The sequence below is a fragment of the Aquarana catesbeiana genome, linkage group LG06 (genome assembly GCF_042186555.1).
Source record: "Aquarana catesbeiana isolate 2022-GZ linkage group LG06, ASM4218655v1, whole genome shotgun sequence".
Taxonomy (NCBI): Eukaryota; Metazoa; Chordata; class Amphibia; order Anura; family Ranidae; genus Aquarana; species Aquarana catesbeiana.
The window spans coordinates 29906692-29925141 of NC_133329.1; the positions used below are offsets into that span (position 1 = coordinate 29906692).

The 18450-nt window shown below is 41.2% G+C and overlaps 1 protein-coding gene across 1 annotated transcript; it reads right to left on the minus strand.

Moving 5' to 3' along the window:
- Positions 1-3568: 3568 nt before the first annotated feature.
- On the minus strand, positions 3569-17078 carry LOC141147931 (serine protease 33-like; the record flags this gene model as incomplete). Its single annotated transcript, XM_073635090.1, has 4 exons — positions 3569-3895; positions 10976-11133; positions 15277-15548; positions 16867-17078. Coding segments are annotated over 4 exons (939 nt in total), but the record flags the coding sequence as incomplete, so codon positions are not given.
- Positions 17079-18450: the final 1372 nt, after the last annotated feature.

Here is an 18450-nt window from a genome sequence, read left to right on the forward strand (position 1 = left end):
TTTTTTCAAAATTGTTGCTCTTTTTTTGTTTATAGCGCAAAAAATAAAAACCGCAGAGATGATCAAATACCACCAAAAGAAAGCTCTATTTGTGGGAAAAAAAGAACGTCAATTTTGTTTGGGTGCAACATCGCACAACCACGCAGTTTTCTGTTAAAGCGAGGCTTTGAGCCAAGATTCAGCAATACCGATTACATCATAGTTCTCCTCGTGCAGCAGATCTTCCAACTCACCTATTTTGTTTGGCAAACTTCTGGCATTCGTAAAAAAACAATTTAATTCATTGTCACATTTCGTAAACGTATGTTGCATATTTTTTATTTTAGTACAAATAGTATCATTTCCAATGGTTGATTGTAACATAGGAACCTTCATATCATCTGCCATAGCCCCCCCCCCCCCATCTTGCCCCATTCCATCCACCAATAGGGGCTGACCCCTGTCTGAACCCCCACAATCCTAGTTTAAATACTCCTCCAGCCTTCCCATAAACCTCTCCCCCAGCACAGCAAACCCCCTTCCATTTAGGTGCAAACCATCTTTAGCATATAGGTTGCACCCCAATGAAAAGTCAGCCCAGTGCTCTAAAAACCCAAATCCTTCCCTCCTACACCAGGGTCTCTTCCCCACATCTCTGGCCCAAGGAATGTGAGGGTCTGTGTGTGTGGGGGTGGGGGGGTTACTTATTGGAATCTTGAAGCCATCTTTAAATTAAGGGGGCCCCTAGACATTTCCCTCTAAGTGAACAACTAAGTGAAAAATTTTAGTCTTTCACCAAAAAAAAGACAAAGTATATAAACACATACAGACCTTGAAAAAATCCTTTATTAAAAAGAAAACAAAAATTACAGTTTTAATCCATCACCAATCACATTATCCAGTGATATCGATCCACCAAGACAATTTACTCTTAAAACTATATTAAAGGCTCTCATCTTTTTTTTTTTTTTTTGCAGCAAGTAAATAGATACCCAACATGTTAAGCCTTAAAATTGTATGCCTGTGAAATGTCAACAAATTTCGGTACCCTTAATTGTCCATAGGTGATGCTTTAAAAGCCCCTACAGGTCATCAGGGTTAAAATGATATTAAAGTCTATTTTTTTTTTTCTTTAACAAACATATACTTACCTGCTCTGTGTAATGGTTTTGTACAGAGCAGCCACGATCCTCCTCTTCTTGGGTCCCTTGCCAGCACTTCTGGCCCCTCCCTTGTGCTTAGGCATCAAGATTTGTTTTACCCTTAGGCGCAAAGGGGTTAAAGGCAGTTTCCACGATCCACTATGCAGACCCCCACATCCACTGGGCCAATGATGTGGAGAAGAGGCATCTGGTAAGGATCTCGGGGGGACCTAACGCCAATTTTTTTCCTTTGCATGGGGTTTGCATGATTTTGTCACTTCCATTTTTAGAGCTGTCTATAGCCAAGGATTTAACTAATCACGCATTGGTTTGTACTTGATTAGCTGCATTGGAGGACAGGGGAGACATTGGGGATCAAATAGACCCCCGATGTCTCCGTAAAGAGTATCTGTCACCTGCCTATGCTATCACAAAAGAGGCTTGTTAGACCCCTTGTAAGAGCAATAAAATGAGTTTAACCACTTACCGACCGGCCACTGTATATATACGTCATTACTTTGAAGATGGATATCTCGGTAACGGCAGCAGCTGCTGCCACAACCGAGGTAGCCATCTTTAGGGCCGGCGGTTCTGTACACGATAATGGTGGTCTCTGCGGCGGGTTCACCGCGAGATAACCGTTATCGGCGGCGGGAGAGGTGCCACCCCCCCCCCCGCAGCTCTCCCGCGCCCTCCGCCGCTTACTGGAGCCGTCGGTAGTGGCGAAGGTGATCGGGTCCTTTCACTTCCTCAGTATGGAGACGAGTGAAGCTGAGATGGCCATCTCCATACCATAGGACGGCGGAAGTGACGTCATTACGTCAGCTCTGCCCATTTGTCTTAAAGGCACAATTTTTTTGTGTCATTTTTTCAAACGACTTTATTTTTGCATTTCAATCTAAATATGAGATGTGAGGACTTTTTGACCCCAGATCTCATATTTAAGAGGACCAGTCATGCTTTTTTCTATTACAAGGGATGTTTGCATTCCTTGTGATAGGAATAAAAGTTATCCAAATTTTTTTTTTTTTAAAAACTGTGAAAAAATAAATAAAATAAACTAAAATAAATAAGAACATTTTTTTTTTTTTAAAGTGCCCTGTCCCAATGAGCTTGTGCGCAGAAGCGAACGCATACGTGAGTAGCACCCACATATTAAAACGGTGGTCAAACCACACATGTGAGGTGTTGCTGAGATCCGGTAGAGCGAGAGCAATAATTCTAGCCCTAGACCTCCTCTGTAACGCAAAACATGCAACCTGTAGAATTTTTTAAACGTCACCTATGGAAATTTTTAAGGGTAAAAGTTTGACGCCATTCCACAAGCGGGCGCAATTTTGAAGCATAACATGTTGGGTATCAATTTACTTGGCGTAACATTATATTTCACAATATAAAAAAAAATTGGGCTAACTTTACTGTTGTCTTATTTTTTTATTCAAAAAAGTGATTTTTTTCCAAAAAAAGTGCGCTTATAAGACCGCTGCGCAAATACGGTGCAAAAAAAAGTATTGCAATGACAGACATTTTATTCTCTAGGGTATTAGAAAAAAAACAATATATAATGTTTGGGGGTTCTAAGTAATTTTCTAGCAAAAAAAACTGTTTTAAACATGTAAACACCTAAAATCCAAAACGAGGCTGGTCCTTAAAAAATAAACAAGTGCTAAAAATATTACATTTTACTAAAACAAAAATAATGAAAAACATTTAAAACCACTCCTGTCCCCCACCATATCCCCCCACATATACACTCAAATGCAAACGTGACATAGGTCCCACACATGTATGTAAACAGCAGTTGGACCGCTCATGACTGGTATCTCCATGAATATCAGAGTGAGAGCAATAATTCTAGGGCCATATTTCACAGTTAACTCTCAACTGATAACCTGCAAAATGTCACCCCAAATGTTGATATCTATTTACTTAATGCAACACCCATCTTTTCAATTTTTTCATCTTCATCTTTTACATAACAAAATGGTTGCACGGAAATGGTGTGGAGTAGCATAAACATTTGCAATGGCCACCATTTTATTCTCCAGGGCCCATGCTGTCAGAAAATATACAATGTTTGGAAGTACATAAAATTTTTTAGCATATAATGCAGATTTTAACATGTGCGTACAATAAAAAAATTGCCCTGGAGAGAAAGTGGTTAAAAGGCTTGTCACTCTAAGGGAAAAGAAAACAACTGTACCCCTAAAGTATAAATCACCAAGGTACTTACAGTATATCTATTATTGAAGTCATACAAATGTGGTGCAACTTTTTGATTATTGCCATTTTTATTTAGGAAATTGCTACAATGTGTCATTAGCAAAAGTAGTAGTCCAACCATTAACCAGTTTCTATGAATAAAATAATCCAATTTATTTTTACACATGAAAAACTACTAAACAAGAACACCCATTACCAATATCAAGCTGTGTTTGTTCCTTCTACTCAAGTACGAAGTTTTGGACAGTAACTGGTTATAGATAAAAGGACAGAAGAGTAGCTATAATCAAGATGGTCCAGTGAAAGTGTGAGAGGTGGATGCTTCCTCCATGGCTAGTGCTGTCTCCTCCACATCCCAGTGTTGGTGGGGGAATGTTTAGGACATTACTGAAGGTTGCGTTCAGATAGGTGCTGATCCACGTTTGGTAGTCCATAACCAGGGTGTACACCCCAGGGTAATATTTTTCAGCACAGCCATCTCCCCAGCTTACGACTCCAACCTGGTACCAGACTCCCTGTACCTTACACACCAGAGGTCCTCCTGAGTCACCCTGGAAGACAGTAACAACATCAGCTACCTTCAGCTATGAGATCTGATATTGAGAAACACAATATAAGGGAGGATGCAAATGAATCTCATTCATCTTTGGATCTATCTGTTTCCTCCTCAGTCACTCATTTCAATCAAAGACATAGGTACACCATTTGAATCTCATTTTACTAAATTGAAGAAGGATCACGACCATGCACAGGCTCATGGTGTTGGCAATTTGAAGACTTCTATACAGTCTCCTCAGGGGAAGAGAAATTAGCTCTAGTCTCCAATGATGGTGTATTGGATAATTATATTTCTTTACAGGTAACAGGTGGTGGTTTATCATTGGGTGATCTTTATTCACTAATACACAGAGTTCTGTTTTGAATAATGACATGGGGGCTGTACCCAAATCTAACATTTTTTTAGTTATGGAGGCAGCACACAGTGTTGTAGGCAACATGGGGGTAGGAGAAGATCAGGTCATGGACCAGTTTGTGATTTAACTGACCGACTTGTAAATTATCAACCTGTCTGTGCATCAGCTCACAAGGAAAATTGAGATATTGCGCTATGGTCTCTAAAATTTTGTATCACAAGAAATATAGATAAACTTAAAATAATTAAAGGTTTGAATTTGTTTGCCCATAAGCTGAATTTCCAATTTGGAATTGAAGGGCCTTAAATCAAGAAGAGAGCAGCTTTCAGATTAGTGTGATTTTAAAAGGTAGGGCTACAAAGCACTTAAGATGCTGGTGGAGTTGGAAGACACATCTTGAGGGACTTTTGGGCCCACCAGAAGAACCTGATCCACTCCCCAGCTATTTTTATGAATATGAGGATGGATCTGTCTTAAGGAGAATATATATGGCTAAATCAAATAGATTCCCTACTCAGACCAATCCCGGAGTTGATTTGTTTGTGAAATTGGTCACACGGGAAATTGAAGGGATATCTCTTCATAGAATGACACACAATCTAACGCCCCAGCAAAATCAGGTATTATTAAGATTACAAAAAAAAAAGGTGAAAAAAAAACTGCGCTAAAAACTAAGTGCAAATCAGATATTGTGAAAAGTAGCAATCCTCACAAAAACATCAATTGTAAAAAAGGCATAAGAAAAATAAAAGGTTGCGCTAATACTAATAAAGGATAATTAATAATTTACAATGAAGAAAAAATTCATATAGTGATCATGAATAAATCAATGTGCAAAACTTAGTGACATAGAAAAAATGTCCATACAATAAAACATCAGTTAAGTGTTGTGGAAAGTCCATAAAATAAAACATCGGTTAAGTGTTGTGAAAAGTCCAAATCACCAACAATATGCAAAAAGGTCCAAGTGATATAAATGGAGGTCTGTGACAACAAGGGAGGGTCCACCACCAGAAATGGAAGGGGTTGCTCCTTACCAGAAGGCCATGACCCCCCACCACAGAGGATCACAGCAAGCAGGGATCTTTAAAAGCCAAAGATGAAAACTGTCAGCGGTGTCCACCAGGGGTCATCTCATCAACAGCAACTCCAACGACCCAGGGCATAGATACCATAGAATAGAAGGGGCTCACATAGTGTAAAACCACTTACATTTATTAAAAATAAAATAAAATACAGATGTACACTTACAGAGTGTCGATAGATAAAAACAGCCTTAAGTCCGGCTCCGTGGCCACCGGAGCTCGGACAAACCCGTCCTACTGGTAAAGTAACTCACTTGGGGGTGACGTCAGCGCATCGTCTGGCTCCGCCCTACGCGTTTCGTGACATCATCACGTCTGATGTCACGAAACGCGTAGGACGGAGCCAGACGACGCGCTGACGTCACCCCCAAGCGAGTTACTTTCCAGTAGGACGGGTTTGTCCGAGCTCCGGTGGCCACGGAGCCAGACTTAAGGCTGTTTTTATCTATCGACACTCTGTAAGTGTACATCTGTATTTTATTTTATTTTTAATAAATGTAAGTGGTTTTACACTATGTGAGCCCCTTCTATTCTATGGTATCTATGCCCTGGGTCGTTGGAGTTGCTGTTGATGAGATGACCCCTGGTGGACACCGCTGACAGTTTCCATCTTTGGCTTTTAAAGATCCCTGCTTGCTGTGATCCTCTGTGGTGGTGAGTCATGGCCTTCTGGTAAGGAGCAACCCCTTCCATTTCTGGTGGTGGACCCTCCCTTGTTGTCACAGACCTCCATTTATATCACTTGGACCTTTTTGCATATTGTTGGTGATTTGGACTTTTCACAACACTTAACCGATGTTTTATTTTATGGACTTTCCACAACACTTAACTGATGTTTTATTGTATGGACATTTTTTCTATGTCACTAAGTTTTGCACATTGATTTATTCATGATCACTATATGAATTTTTTCTTCATTGTAAATTATTCATTATCCTTTATTAGTATTAGCGCAACCTTTTATTATTAAGATTACAGGAACATGAGGATATTGCAATAAAACCTTCGGACAAGGGGGATAATATTGTATTAATCACAATATACTGAGTTAGTATGTGTAACAAGATTCTGAGCAACAGTGCCTGGTATAGGATGGCAGATGGTAATACCCTATAGAAATCAAAGTGGATTTTTTTTAATATATTGAGAAAGCATATGTACAGGGGGTTATTCCCAGAGATCAGAGAGTTTTTTTGAAATTGAAGGAATCTATGTCACAAACCTTTTATGCATCACCAAAAGTGCACAAAAATACAATGTTTTAAATCCTGGTACACACTATGAGTTCTTTTTGTCTTTCAACTCAGTGGGTTGAATAAAAAAAACTGTTAGCGCCGGTCGAAGCCGCTGTACTAACGACCAATGTAAGTACAGCGATCTCCCCCCCGCTGAGCTGTTGTGTTCTGACAGGGGGACAGCCCCCTCGCCAGAACACTCCGATCAGCGCTCTCAGCCATTGGCTGATCGGGTGGCGGTCGGCTGCTGGTTTTCCAGCATGCACATCTGGCAAAAGCCGGCCGAATGCCCAGCTTCTGTCGGACTGGCTGGCATAAACACAGGCCAAATATCGTCCGTTTTTTTTTTTTAACCGACGATGTTTCCCAACATTTGTCCCATGTGTACGGGGCTTTACTGATAATGTCTTTGTTTTCAATAGCTCTCACTACCTCCAGGTGCAGGGCACGGTGATGGGGGCTATGTATACCCCATCGTATGCCAATATCTACCTGGGGGGGGTGGGAGCATTGGCTTTTTTCTTCAGATGATGTTTCACTAAATCATGGTTCAGGTACATGAATTATATTTTACTATTTTGGAAATGCCTGAGGGACCTGCTTCAAGAGTTTCATCTAGCCCTTAACGAAAATCCTTTCAATTATTTTTGAAGTTGACCTCATCTTTTTTAGATTAGGGATGCAGAAAATAAGATTACCGCTATGATTTATCGAAATCCAACAGCAAACAATTCACGATTACATTTAAAGAGTGCACACCCACCACAACAGGTCAACAGGATACCTGTGGGACAGTACCTGAGGGGTCCGTAGAAGCTGCTCAGACTCCGGAGTATTTTGGGATGAGATATCTAACTCCGGAATCGATTTGTAAGAAGGGGCTATAGCCAGAACTTCTTAAAACATGCGTACCAAAGAGTAAAGTATAGTCCATGGCATCTTCTCTTATTTTAGATCCTTCAATCCTGTTTATCATTACTTTTGTAAACAATAGAAGGGTATTTGGGGTGGTATGATTTTGTAAACCTCATGGCACATGGTACATTTATGTTTGGATAAGGATAAAAAATGATTATTGTTATAATTTTTTTCAGATATTCCCTGGATCAAATACCCCTGGTGTTATCACCTATAAATGTTAGTATTCAGTTATCTGTGTGCATTTAAGAATGCATTCAGTAATGTTTTAAAACAATCTACTGATATGGCCAAAACTGGTTCTTGAGGGTATCTATTCCACATCTTCACAGCTCTTACTGTGAAGAAGCCTTTCCGTATAGACATATAGGGGGTTATTTGCGAAAGGCAAATCCACTTTCCACTACAAGTGCACTTGGAAGTGCAGTCGAGAGGGACATGCAAGGAGAATAAAAAACAGCGTGTATGCTTGCATGTGATTGGATGATAAAATCAGCAGAGCTTCACCTTATTTTAGATCTTCCCCTCAGATCTACAGCGATTGCACTTCCAAGTGCACTTGCAGTGCAAAGTGGATTTGCCTTTCGTAAATAACCCTCTGTAATGATCCGAAAGTGAATAACTCTACAACAAGAGTTGGATGTGGAAACCTTGCAAGTAGATCTGAACAAATTAATGGGGTGGGCAACTACATGGCAAATGAGGTTTAATGTGGAAAAATGTAAAATACAGTAATACATTTGGGTGGCAGAAATATGAATGCAATCTATACACTGGGGGGGAGAACCTCTAGGAATATAGGATGGAAAAGGACCTGGGGGTCCTAGTAGATGATAGGCTCAGCAACGCAATTATATTTGTATTTATACATGGTGATCATATCCCACTCATTATGTATTTATATATGGTGATCAAATCCCCCCTTATGTATTTATATGTGGTGATCATATCCCCCCCTTATGTATTTATATGTGGTGATCATATCCCCCTTATGTATTTATACATGGTGATCATATCCCCCTTATGTATTTATGCATGGTGATCATATCCCCCTTATGTATTTATACATGGTGATCATATCCCCCTTATGTATTTATACATGGTGATCATATCCCCCTTATGTATTTATGCATGGTGATCATATCCCCCTTATGTATTTATACATGGTGATCATATCCCCCTTATGTATTTATACATTTATTTATTTTAGTTACTTATATAGCGCTGTCAATTTACGCAGCGCTTTACATATACATTGTACATTCACATCACTCCCTACCCTCAAGGAGCTTACAATCTAAGGTCCCTAACTCACATTCATACATACACATACTAGGGACAATTTTAGACAGTATCCAATTAACCTATCAGCATGTCTTTGGAGTGTGGGAGGAAACCCACACAGGCACAGGGAGAACATGCAAACTCCAGGCAGGTAGTGTCGTGGTTGGGATTTGAACCAGCAATCCTTCTTACTGCTAGGCGAGAGTGCTACCCCCTTATCTATTTATACATGGAGATCATATCCCCCTTATGTATTTATACATGTGTAGCACTAACTGACAGTGGAGCTGCTGATTTAAAGCGGGCTGTTACCGTCACCTTGTTACCTGTAATTTCACCAGTACCGGGTCTAGGGTCCCATTGAGCTTATTATCAGACAATGTTGCCACCAGTCACTTGAGTACTTTTCCAATGCTTTAATGGGAGATAACTGGAAGAAGTAGCAGGAAAGAGGTAGAAGAAGAGTTGCAGAGAAGTTCAAATACCTTTTCTTGGTGTAGCACTAAGGAATAGAAATCTTATAGATGAATATATTTTCCTTTCAGGATTAAAACTTTGCCCGCCCGGATAGGTCTCTCTCACCAACCTAGCAGCCAGTACGCAGCACGAACAAAAAGTCTCTGCCACAGACTTGAGTGAAAACAAACCCGTACGATCCTCTGCCACAGGATGTAGTAGTTTTCGGTGAACAGCAAACACAGTACCAGAACCTTTATGCCGACCCAGCAGTACTTGTGCGGTAGGGTAGTTTAGGATACGTCTTTCAATCGAGTCACCAGCCCCTTCTTAAGACCAGCCTTGCATGGTTCCTTCCAAGATGGGTCCTCCCCTGGATCTTCCCTATTGTCCGGCTTCTTCTTGCAGGACAGACAGCACAGGACCATCCCAGCGACAGCAGGCCCCAGACAGGCCTCTGGGTCTACCCGCCCGGCTGCAGCAACGCAACCCTCCAGGCTGGAGGGCTACGAGGTAGAACTCACTTACACATACCTCTAGGCCAGGAGGGCCACGAGGCGAAAGAACGCCCTAAAACATGGCGTCTGTCCCATAAATACCCTCTCCCAGAATGCAACTCGGAGGACCACCTCCGCCGAGTTATCTCCGGGACAGAAGAGCACTCATACACTTCAGCTTGTTGCTTTTCCAACACCGACCCATGGTGACAACGACACCCACAGGCACAGTGTGAAACTACACGCAACACAGCCAAACTGGAACAGAGGCTAAATCTGACAATGAACTAAATCTGAACTATGTACAGAACAGATGACCCACTAAATTTACCTCTAAGCGGTAGATTGAAAAACCAGCGCTACACATGGTGATCATATCCCCCCTTATGTATTTATACATGGTGATCATATCCCCCTTATGTATTTATACATGAAGATCATATCCCCCTTATGTATTTATACATGGAGATCATATCCCCCTTATGTATTTATACATGGAGATCATATCCCCCTTATGTATTTATACATGGTGATCATACTCCCCCTTATGTATTTATACATGGTGATCATCTCCCCCTAATCTTCCTAGTTCAGATAATCTTTCCTCATGGCTGCACTGTGGTCTCTCTACTAGCCAGGAGGGTAAATAAGTTTGGTTTATTAAACTGTGATTTATTACCCCTGGGTGGGGGTGTTTTTTTTTAAATAAAAATATGGACAGGAAGTCCTTGAACACACTTTGATATTTGAATTGCCTCTCTGTGAGCTCTCCCTGCTTGAAGATGATTACCTACAATATATGGAGAATATATTATTCTATATAAATTAATACATTTTAGCCCTAAAAAGAGGGACGTTTTTGATTTCCCAAAATGGGTTTTTGGATGTTTTTGTGGATTTCATTGGATTATTTTAATAAAATAAATTCTTTTTGTACTTCAACGTTTGGGTGTGGTGCTTCTATATTTCCTACAAGCTTTTATTGTTATTTTAACAATACAACACTTTAACAATAAAAAGAAGACAATACAGTTAAGATGAAATCCAATACACGGGCAGGAATTTCCCCATGGAGGACAAAGACAGCAATTAAACATCTCAATTTTTCCAATCCATTCCAAGTAAAAAATAACATTTTGGTCAGATCTAGGAAATAGCTGATGTCATGCATTGCTTCTGCTTCCTGTGAAGAGATCCAGACCTAAAGATGAGCCATGATGAAATGGTCTTGGTGTCACTCACCTGGCAGGAGTCCTTTCCCCCATCAATGTAGCCAGCACAGATCTGATCATACTGTATGCTGTCGGAACTTCCCCCATTGAGATACATTACTTGACATGTATTGCGGTCTATCAGGGGAACCATGACCTGCTGGAGGGCCCCATACTCAACTACGTTCCCTGGTGATGAAACATAGACAAGAAGATGGTCATTAGCAACAAGGTCATTCTTAGCAAAGCTATACATATGTTGTAGATAGATAACCTTTAAAGCTGAACTCAAAAAGCACAACTCTAAATCTCAATATATACCTCGTTCGCCACAAAGCATATAGATTCTCTTTGTGTACCAAATGTCTTTGAAAACCCAGATATTATCTTTGTGCTGTTCATAGCTTTTGCAGTGAGTGATTAGAGTTGTAGAAGGAACACAGAAAGCTCCACCCACTACTGGCTGCCTATCGGAGGGGGTGGAGACAAGACCAGTGACCCTGCACAAGAAGAGAGATCGGCAGTCTTTATTATAAGATGCTCCCACATATAGACAAAGTTTCACACCACATTACTGCAAAGATCTGTAAGCAGTCCTACAGAAACGCATGGGAACGCTGTTCCTGTACTTTTTCCACAGCCTTCCTGGTAGGGTAATAGCCGTAAGACGGGTAATTCTGCCAGTATTCATCATGGCAGCGCCAGGTGAATCTCTGTGCGCATGCGCGCACGTAGGCGCGCGACGACGGGCGCACACAGGTGAGCAACAGCGGGAGCGCGCGCGCTAATGCATGCGCGCGCATCACAGTAATCATTGGCGCCCTTTTGCCTATTTAAGCCTGCTGCTGGTACACGCTGGTTGCTGGATTATCATCAGCTTCCTGTGTTCCTTGTGCCTGTTGTTATACCTGTTTCCTGTTACTACTCGGCTTGCCTGACTACTCCTGTGTTCCGCCTGCATTGACCCCGGCTTGGACCTGACTATTCTTCTGATCCGCATCTGTACCTTGATCGTCCTCCTGTGTTTGACCCCCGGCTCGGCTACCTTCTCCATTCCTGATTATCCTGCTGTACCTTACCTCGGACTGATTCCTGTGCTGCATGCCAAATGGCCTGGCTCTAATTCCGCTCCTGGTTGCTCCACGGCTCCATACCTGGAATATCTCCTTGCACGGTTTCCCTTTAACCTTACCAGCGCACCCCAGCAGCTCCCTGCTATCAGCTACTCAGCAACAGCACCCTGGCAACCCATGCACCGTATTCCCTGTCTCACTCCCAGGGTTACGCTGCACTTAGCCATAAGGGATGCCCCCTCTGCAATCCGGCCTCACATCCAGGATTCTGACACTTCCAAAAAATAGAGCCCTCTCAAAAGCCAGGGCCCATAGTCAGTAGGCAAGAGGCCACCCTGCAGTCCCCTCCAAAAGCCCATGTCCTGGTTGGGTCTGTCACAGGGTAGATCAGCCAACTGAGATTCGATGATCTCCCTCCCCTGTACCTGTGAGCACCTGCCATGCCTGTCTTGGGTTCACTGATGGGAATGTGGAAACATTGTAGGGGTGCACATGGGGACAAGACTGACTGCTGCCAGGGTGTGTGGAAGCAATCAGGTGGTTGTACAGCTGACAGACGACTTTTTAGATTGTCTACACATTCCCAGCTGCTTTGGCAGCCAGGAGTGTGTATAAACACTCCACCGCTGCAGACATATGTTATACGTTAGTGGCAGTGAAAGTGTCATTATCCCTTTTGCTGCCAGAGCAATTTTTGCATCTTTTTGCACAAAAGAAAAAACACACATTTTAAGCCTTAATGTTTGTATAAAAACCGCAGACATTATACATTTTCTGAAAGCAGATGCACTTGAGAATAAATGGGTGGTAGTTGCAATTTTGTGATATTAAATTTAACGTAAAATTCTGCATGCCTGTGATGAAGACAAACTTTGGTACCCAAAAATGTAAAGAGCCTTTACAGCTTATCAGTTTCAAGTTAACCATGAATGAAGGCATTCGATTTATTGCTCTTACTCAGCCCTGCACCAAGAAATGTAGCATGTGTAGCGCATTCCTCGTTCTTGCACCCGATTCATGCATGTACATAAGAGTATTTACGTAGGACAGGGGTCTTTAATATTTTTTTTTTATTATTGTTGTTACTTACATTTTTTTTAAAGCCTTATTGTGTGACTGTTTTTAATTCGAAATATGTTTGTATTGTATAATGAAATTTAATATGTTTAAATGATAAAGGTGTTAATGATCAAAGGGGATTAATTAAGGTTTCTACTTGTACAGTATATAATGGTGTATGGATAGTGGCTTTGTCACCCTCCAAAAAAGTGTTGTGCCTAGCACAAAACATGGCAAGATAGAACTGATTCTGATTGTGGAGCATATAATGGCCATAATCAAGAACAAAAGTTAGAGTGTATTGTTTTACAAACAATAGCCAAAATAACTGTACAGTTGATGTACAGTATGCAAGCAGATACACTGGGCTGCAATTTAAGAGGGAGAAACAAGACATGTTTTATTGTGAAATAAAAACTTGAGTGTGTTTTTTCAGAGACAAGAGTCAGACTAACTGTATAGAATCAATGAACTCTACATAAGCAGTTTTAGTAGAACACAATTTAGGAGGATAAGACCAGGCAGGTTTAATGAAGAAATAAATATAAGCGTGCATTAGTAAGCAATAGTAAGAAATACTGTGCAGCCGATGCACAGTATATAAATAGCTTTGTTAGGCCACAATTTAATAGGGAGAGATCAGGCAAATGTTATCATGAAAAAAAAATTAGAGAGCCCTTTATCAGAGACAATAACCATGAATATTTTAAAGACACCATGCACAGTTTGAAAGCAGCTTTAGTAGGCCATGGTTATAGAGGAAGAGACCCGACAGATATTGACTAGGGATGAGCCGAACACCCCCCTGTTCGGTTCGCACCAGAACATGCGAACAGGAAAAAAGTTCGTTCGAACACGCGAACACTGTTAAAGTCTATGAGACACGAACATGAATAATCAAAAGTGCTAATTTTAAAGGCTAATATCCAAGTTATTGTCATAAAAAGTGTTTGGGGACCTGGGTCCTGCCCCAGGGGACATGGATCAATGCAAAAAAAAGTTTTAAAAACGGCCGTTTTTTCAGGAGCAGTGATTTTAATAGTGCTTAAAGTCAAACAATAAAAGTGTAATATCCCTTTAAATTTCGTACCTGGAGGGTGTCTATAGTATGCCTGTAAAGGGGCGCATGTTTCCTGTGTTTAGAACAGTCTGACAGCAAAATGACATTTTGAAGAAAAAAACTCATTTAAAACTACCCGCGGCTATTGCATTGCCGACAATACACATAGAAGTTCATTGATAAAAAAGGCATGGGAATTCCCCAAAGGGGAAACCCGAACCAAAAAAACCCAGCGTGGGGTCACCCCAAAAATCCATACCAGACCCTTATCCGAGCACGCAACCTGGCAGGCCGCAGGAAAAGAGGGGGGGACGAGAGTGCGCCCCCCCCCTCCTCAACCGTACCAGGCCACATGCCCTCAACATTGGGAGGGTGCTTTGGGGTAGCCCCCCAAAACACCTTGTCCCCATGTTGATGAGGACAAGGACCTCATCAAGGACCCCAAAACACCTTGTCCCCACTGCTATTACAGAGAAAAAGATCCAAGCAAAATTATATTAAAGTTAAATATAGTCTATCTCAAACACAAAAGACCTAAACCACAATCCCCAACCCTAAAAACACCAAATCCTAGAACTTTTCCTTTTCATTTGTTTAGTCTTTTTGTTTTTTTAGCCTAACTACAAGTAAAAGGTATGTTGTTGTAAAAATAACCGCTGGGAATCCTGATAAAGGAGGGGCTGGACTATTAGAAAATTCTCATTATTGACCATTCTAAGCCATAAGACCACAGTTTAGATGCCAGGAAATAAAATATTGGTAACTGGTTGCTATAGCAGTGAAGATGATTCATTCTCAAACCACAACGGTTTGGGTTGACCTCATATTCGAAGTTCACCCCCACTCCCATGATTGTAATTGAAAGGATTGGTGCTTATTCCATATTATCCTTAAAGTCACATTAAAAAGACCTTCTTCCCCCTTGCCCCCTTCCCTCTTCCCTATAGACTTCAAAAGGATTCACTGCTAAGTTACGGTTTCATGGATTTCTAACAGGATTCAACAAATCCCATATGAATCTAACCCAGGCAGAATTGCCCATCCATTATTAATATGACATATTGGGTATAAGTGACAGGCCTGACTTGTTAGTATGAATAATGAGTGAAATCACTTTGGCTTATCATTTCATGGACTCACCTCCAGAAGATCTTGTACCCCAGCCGGTCACCCAGCACTCCGTACCACAGGGGAAGGTGGTGGTGGAAGATGGCAGACAGATTGGCATGATATATTGACTATAGGTGACAGGTGTGGCCAGCTGCAACAGGGCGATGTCTCCAGGGCCTCCTTCATTTGCAAAATTACTATTGACGATAATATTGCTTACATTGGTAACAACTGTATGAGAGCTGATGACATCCAGCTGGTGCATACCCAAATATACTTTATAATTTGATAGCTGTATAGGACTGAAGAAAAAAAAAGAACATAACATATATGAATGGGGACCCATCTTCTACAGAAGGCAATGCAATATCATTACTATCAATGACCTTCAGAATCTAATGAATGAAATACAACTTGTTCATAATAGGTTTTCTATGAATAGACTGTATGTACACAAGTACAATGTTACAAACTTAGGTAGGAATATCAGACTTTACTGTTATGCTAAGTCACTGTAATCTCTATTGATGGCTAAGAAGTAGGTGAGACTTAAAAGGTTAAAAAGATCAAAATAAAAATATGAATACAAGATAGAGATGAAAGATATAAGATAACACAGATCTGTATTCACTAATACATCATTACATGCATTTTTTTAAATGTAAGCAGTGTAAGCTCCTCAATCTCACTTTATTTCACCCTTTTACAGGCCCTGTACAGCAGAACTCAGAATGAAAAATGGAGAAGCAGCACAAAGAGCCATCCAATCATTTCATGTGCTGACATGGATGATGCTGATAGGAGCCCAGATAGCAAACAGTTGTTCTGCAAGCTTGAAAATGACTTCCTAAGCTATTGCTAGACTTGCCAGGCTTCACAAGTTTGTTGCACACTTGCAGCAAGTCCGCATTGCATGACTCCAGATCAACTTTCTTTGCAAACATTCTGCAAGTTCTGGTTCAGTTATGTTGTGCAATTGTCATCCCACCACAGGGGGCACTGTGGCTGAATTTTACTGCTGCAGACTTACAGAGCTCTTGCTGTAGACTCACCACTGCAACTTTGCTCTTGCTAGAGACTTGCCATGCAAAATTGCTACAATTTGGAAAAGTGTCAACTAGAACTTGTGCTTCAAGTGCTTTGCAAGTGTACAACTTGCCAGTGAGGTGGGTTTATGACAGCTAAGGAGGAGCCGACAGTCCAATTTAGCCCGTTCGGCCCCTTTTTTTTGCAGGAGCCATGCATCATGTATGGAAGTGGTATCTATCTATCTATCTATCTATCTATCTATCTATCTATCTATCTATCTATCTATCTATCTATCTATCTATCTATCTATCTATCTATCTATCTATCTATCTATCTATCCACAGTGAACAGACATTGGCTGAATGAGGGTTCCAACTTAGCACTCATTTAGGGGCTCTTTGGTGATGTAAACCAATTTGTGATGATGAATGATGCACCCTTGACATCCTTGACCCTTGGCAGTGGACACTTTATAATAGATGAACAGTATATCAGTATAGATGCGCATAACTGATTCTTGGAAACATTTTTTCAAAAACAGAATGATTGATGCCTGGTGGAAAAATTGGTTTATAAAGGTAATAAACTCACTGGTGGATGCAATGTGCTGCGGTCATAACCCACTCCGGTGAGATCAGAGAGCCTCCACATATATATTCAGCACCTGCTTCATTATCCATAAGAGCAACCTGCCAGGGCCACTCCCCATCCAATGAATCCGTACCGCCGACTATCCGACTGGACACCAACGGGGAACCGCACACTGAATCTGCAGCACTGAAAGCATTGCCCGCTGACACAAGCAAAAAATAAATAAAAAATTGTTTATATTAATACAGCTTCCACAATAAAATATATACATAAATAATACACACAAAAAATTAAACCATATTTACAGGATATAAGAATCCTTATGCCGCGTACACACGGTCGGACTTTACGGCAGACTTTGCCCGGCGGACTTTTCGACGGACTTTACGACGGACTTTCTGAATGAACGGACTTGCCTACACACAATCCACCAAAGTCCGTCGAATTCGTACGTGATGACGTACGACCGGACTAAAACAAGGAAGTTCATAGCCAGTAGCCAATAGCTGCCCTAGCGTGGCTTTTAGTCTGTCAAACTAGCATACAGACGAGCGGACTTTTCGACCGGACTCGTTTTCGACGGATTGATTTAAAGCATGTTTCAAATCTAAGTCCGTCCAACTTTTGAGAAAACAAAGTCCTCTGGAGCCCACACACGATCGAATTGTCTGACGAAATCCCGTCCGCCGGGCAAAGTCTGCCGTAAAGTCCACTCGTATGTACGCGGCATTAGGGTTAATTCTGATGTGATAATGGCAAAAATTTCAGTCACATAAATTCAACATCAAGCAGAACAATTTTTTTTAAAGTCCCCTAGGCAATTTTTTATAATACAAAGAGGAGCTCAGGCTGCAATACACCCCTCTTCTCTGGTGCTGTCTCCCACAGTCATTTTTTGTGTTCTTTGTCATACGATTTTCTCCAAATCTTATGGGTTAATTGGCATCCAGCATCGTTCTATCTGGAAGACTGAGATGATCTTGTGCATGAAGTGCATCACCACAGCACCCTTCATTCACAATCTAACAATGCATGGAACACCACTGATATCACCATGTCTGCGTCAAGAACCACCCACCACCAGGAGAAAATATGAAGAGTAGAAGGACTCTCTCTCTGTGCATCCTTTGATCGGCCTGAAGATACCTGAAAAAAAGGTAAGTTAGAAAAAAAACATTGCTGGAAGGGAACTCCAGGAGCAAAGAGGGAACATGGAACCCAAAGTTGGATTTGGGTTCATTTTGAAGTTATCATAATTGCAGCTGATTATCGCTAATCTTTTATGTAAAATTGTGTCAACATAGCCACCATGTAAAGGATATATTCATATTCATAATCTATCATCTTTTTTGAAGTTATATTGATGTGATCTGATTAATGGAAATAATCAAATTGATGTGAGTTAAAGCGGAGTTCCACACATTTTTTAGTTTATTAAAAGTCAGCAGCTACAAAAAAGCATAGCTGCTGACTTTTAATAAACTGACGCTTACCTGCCCCACGGTCCAGCGATGTGGCTGCCCGGAGGCTAGCTCCTCTCCCCCTCCTCTCCTCGGCACCGTCATGGTAACTGTGGGCACCTGG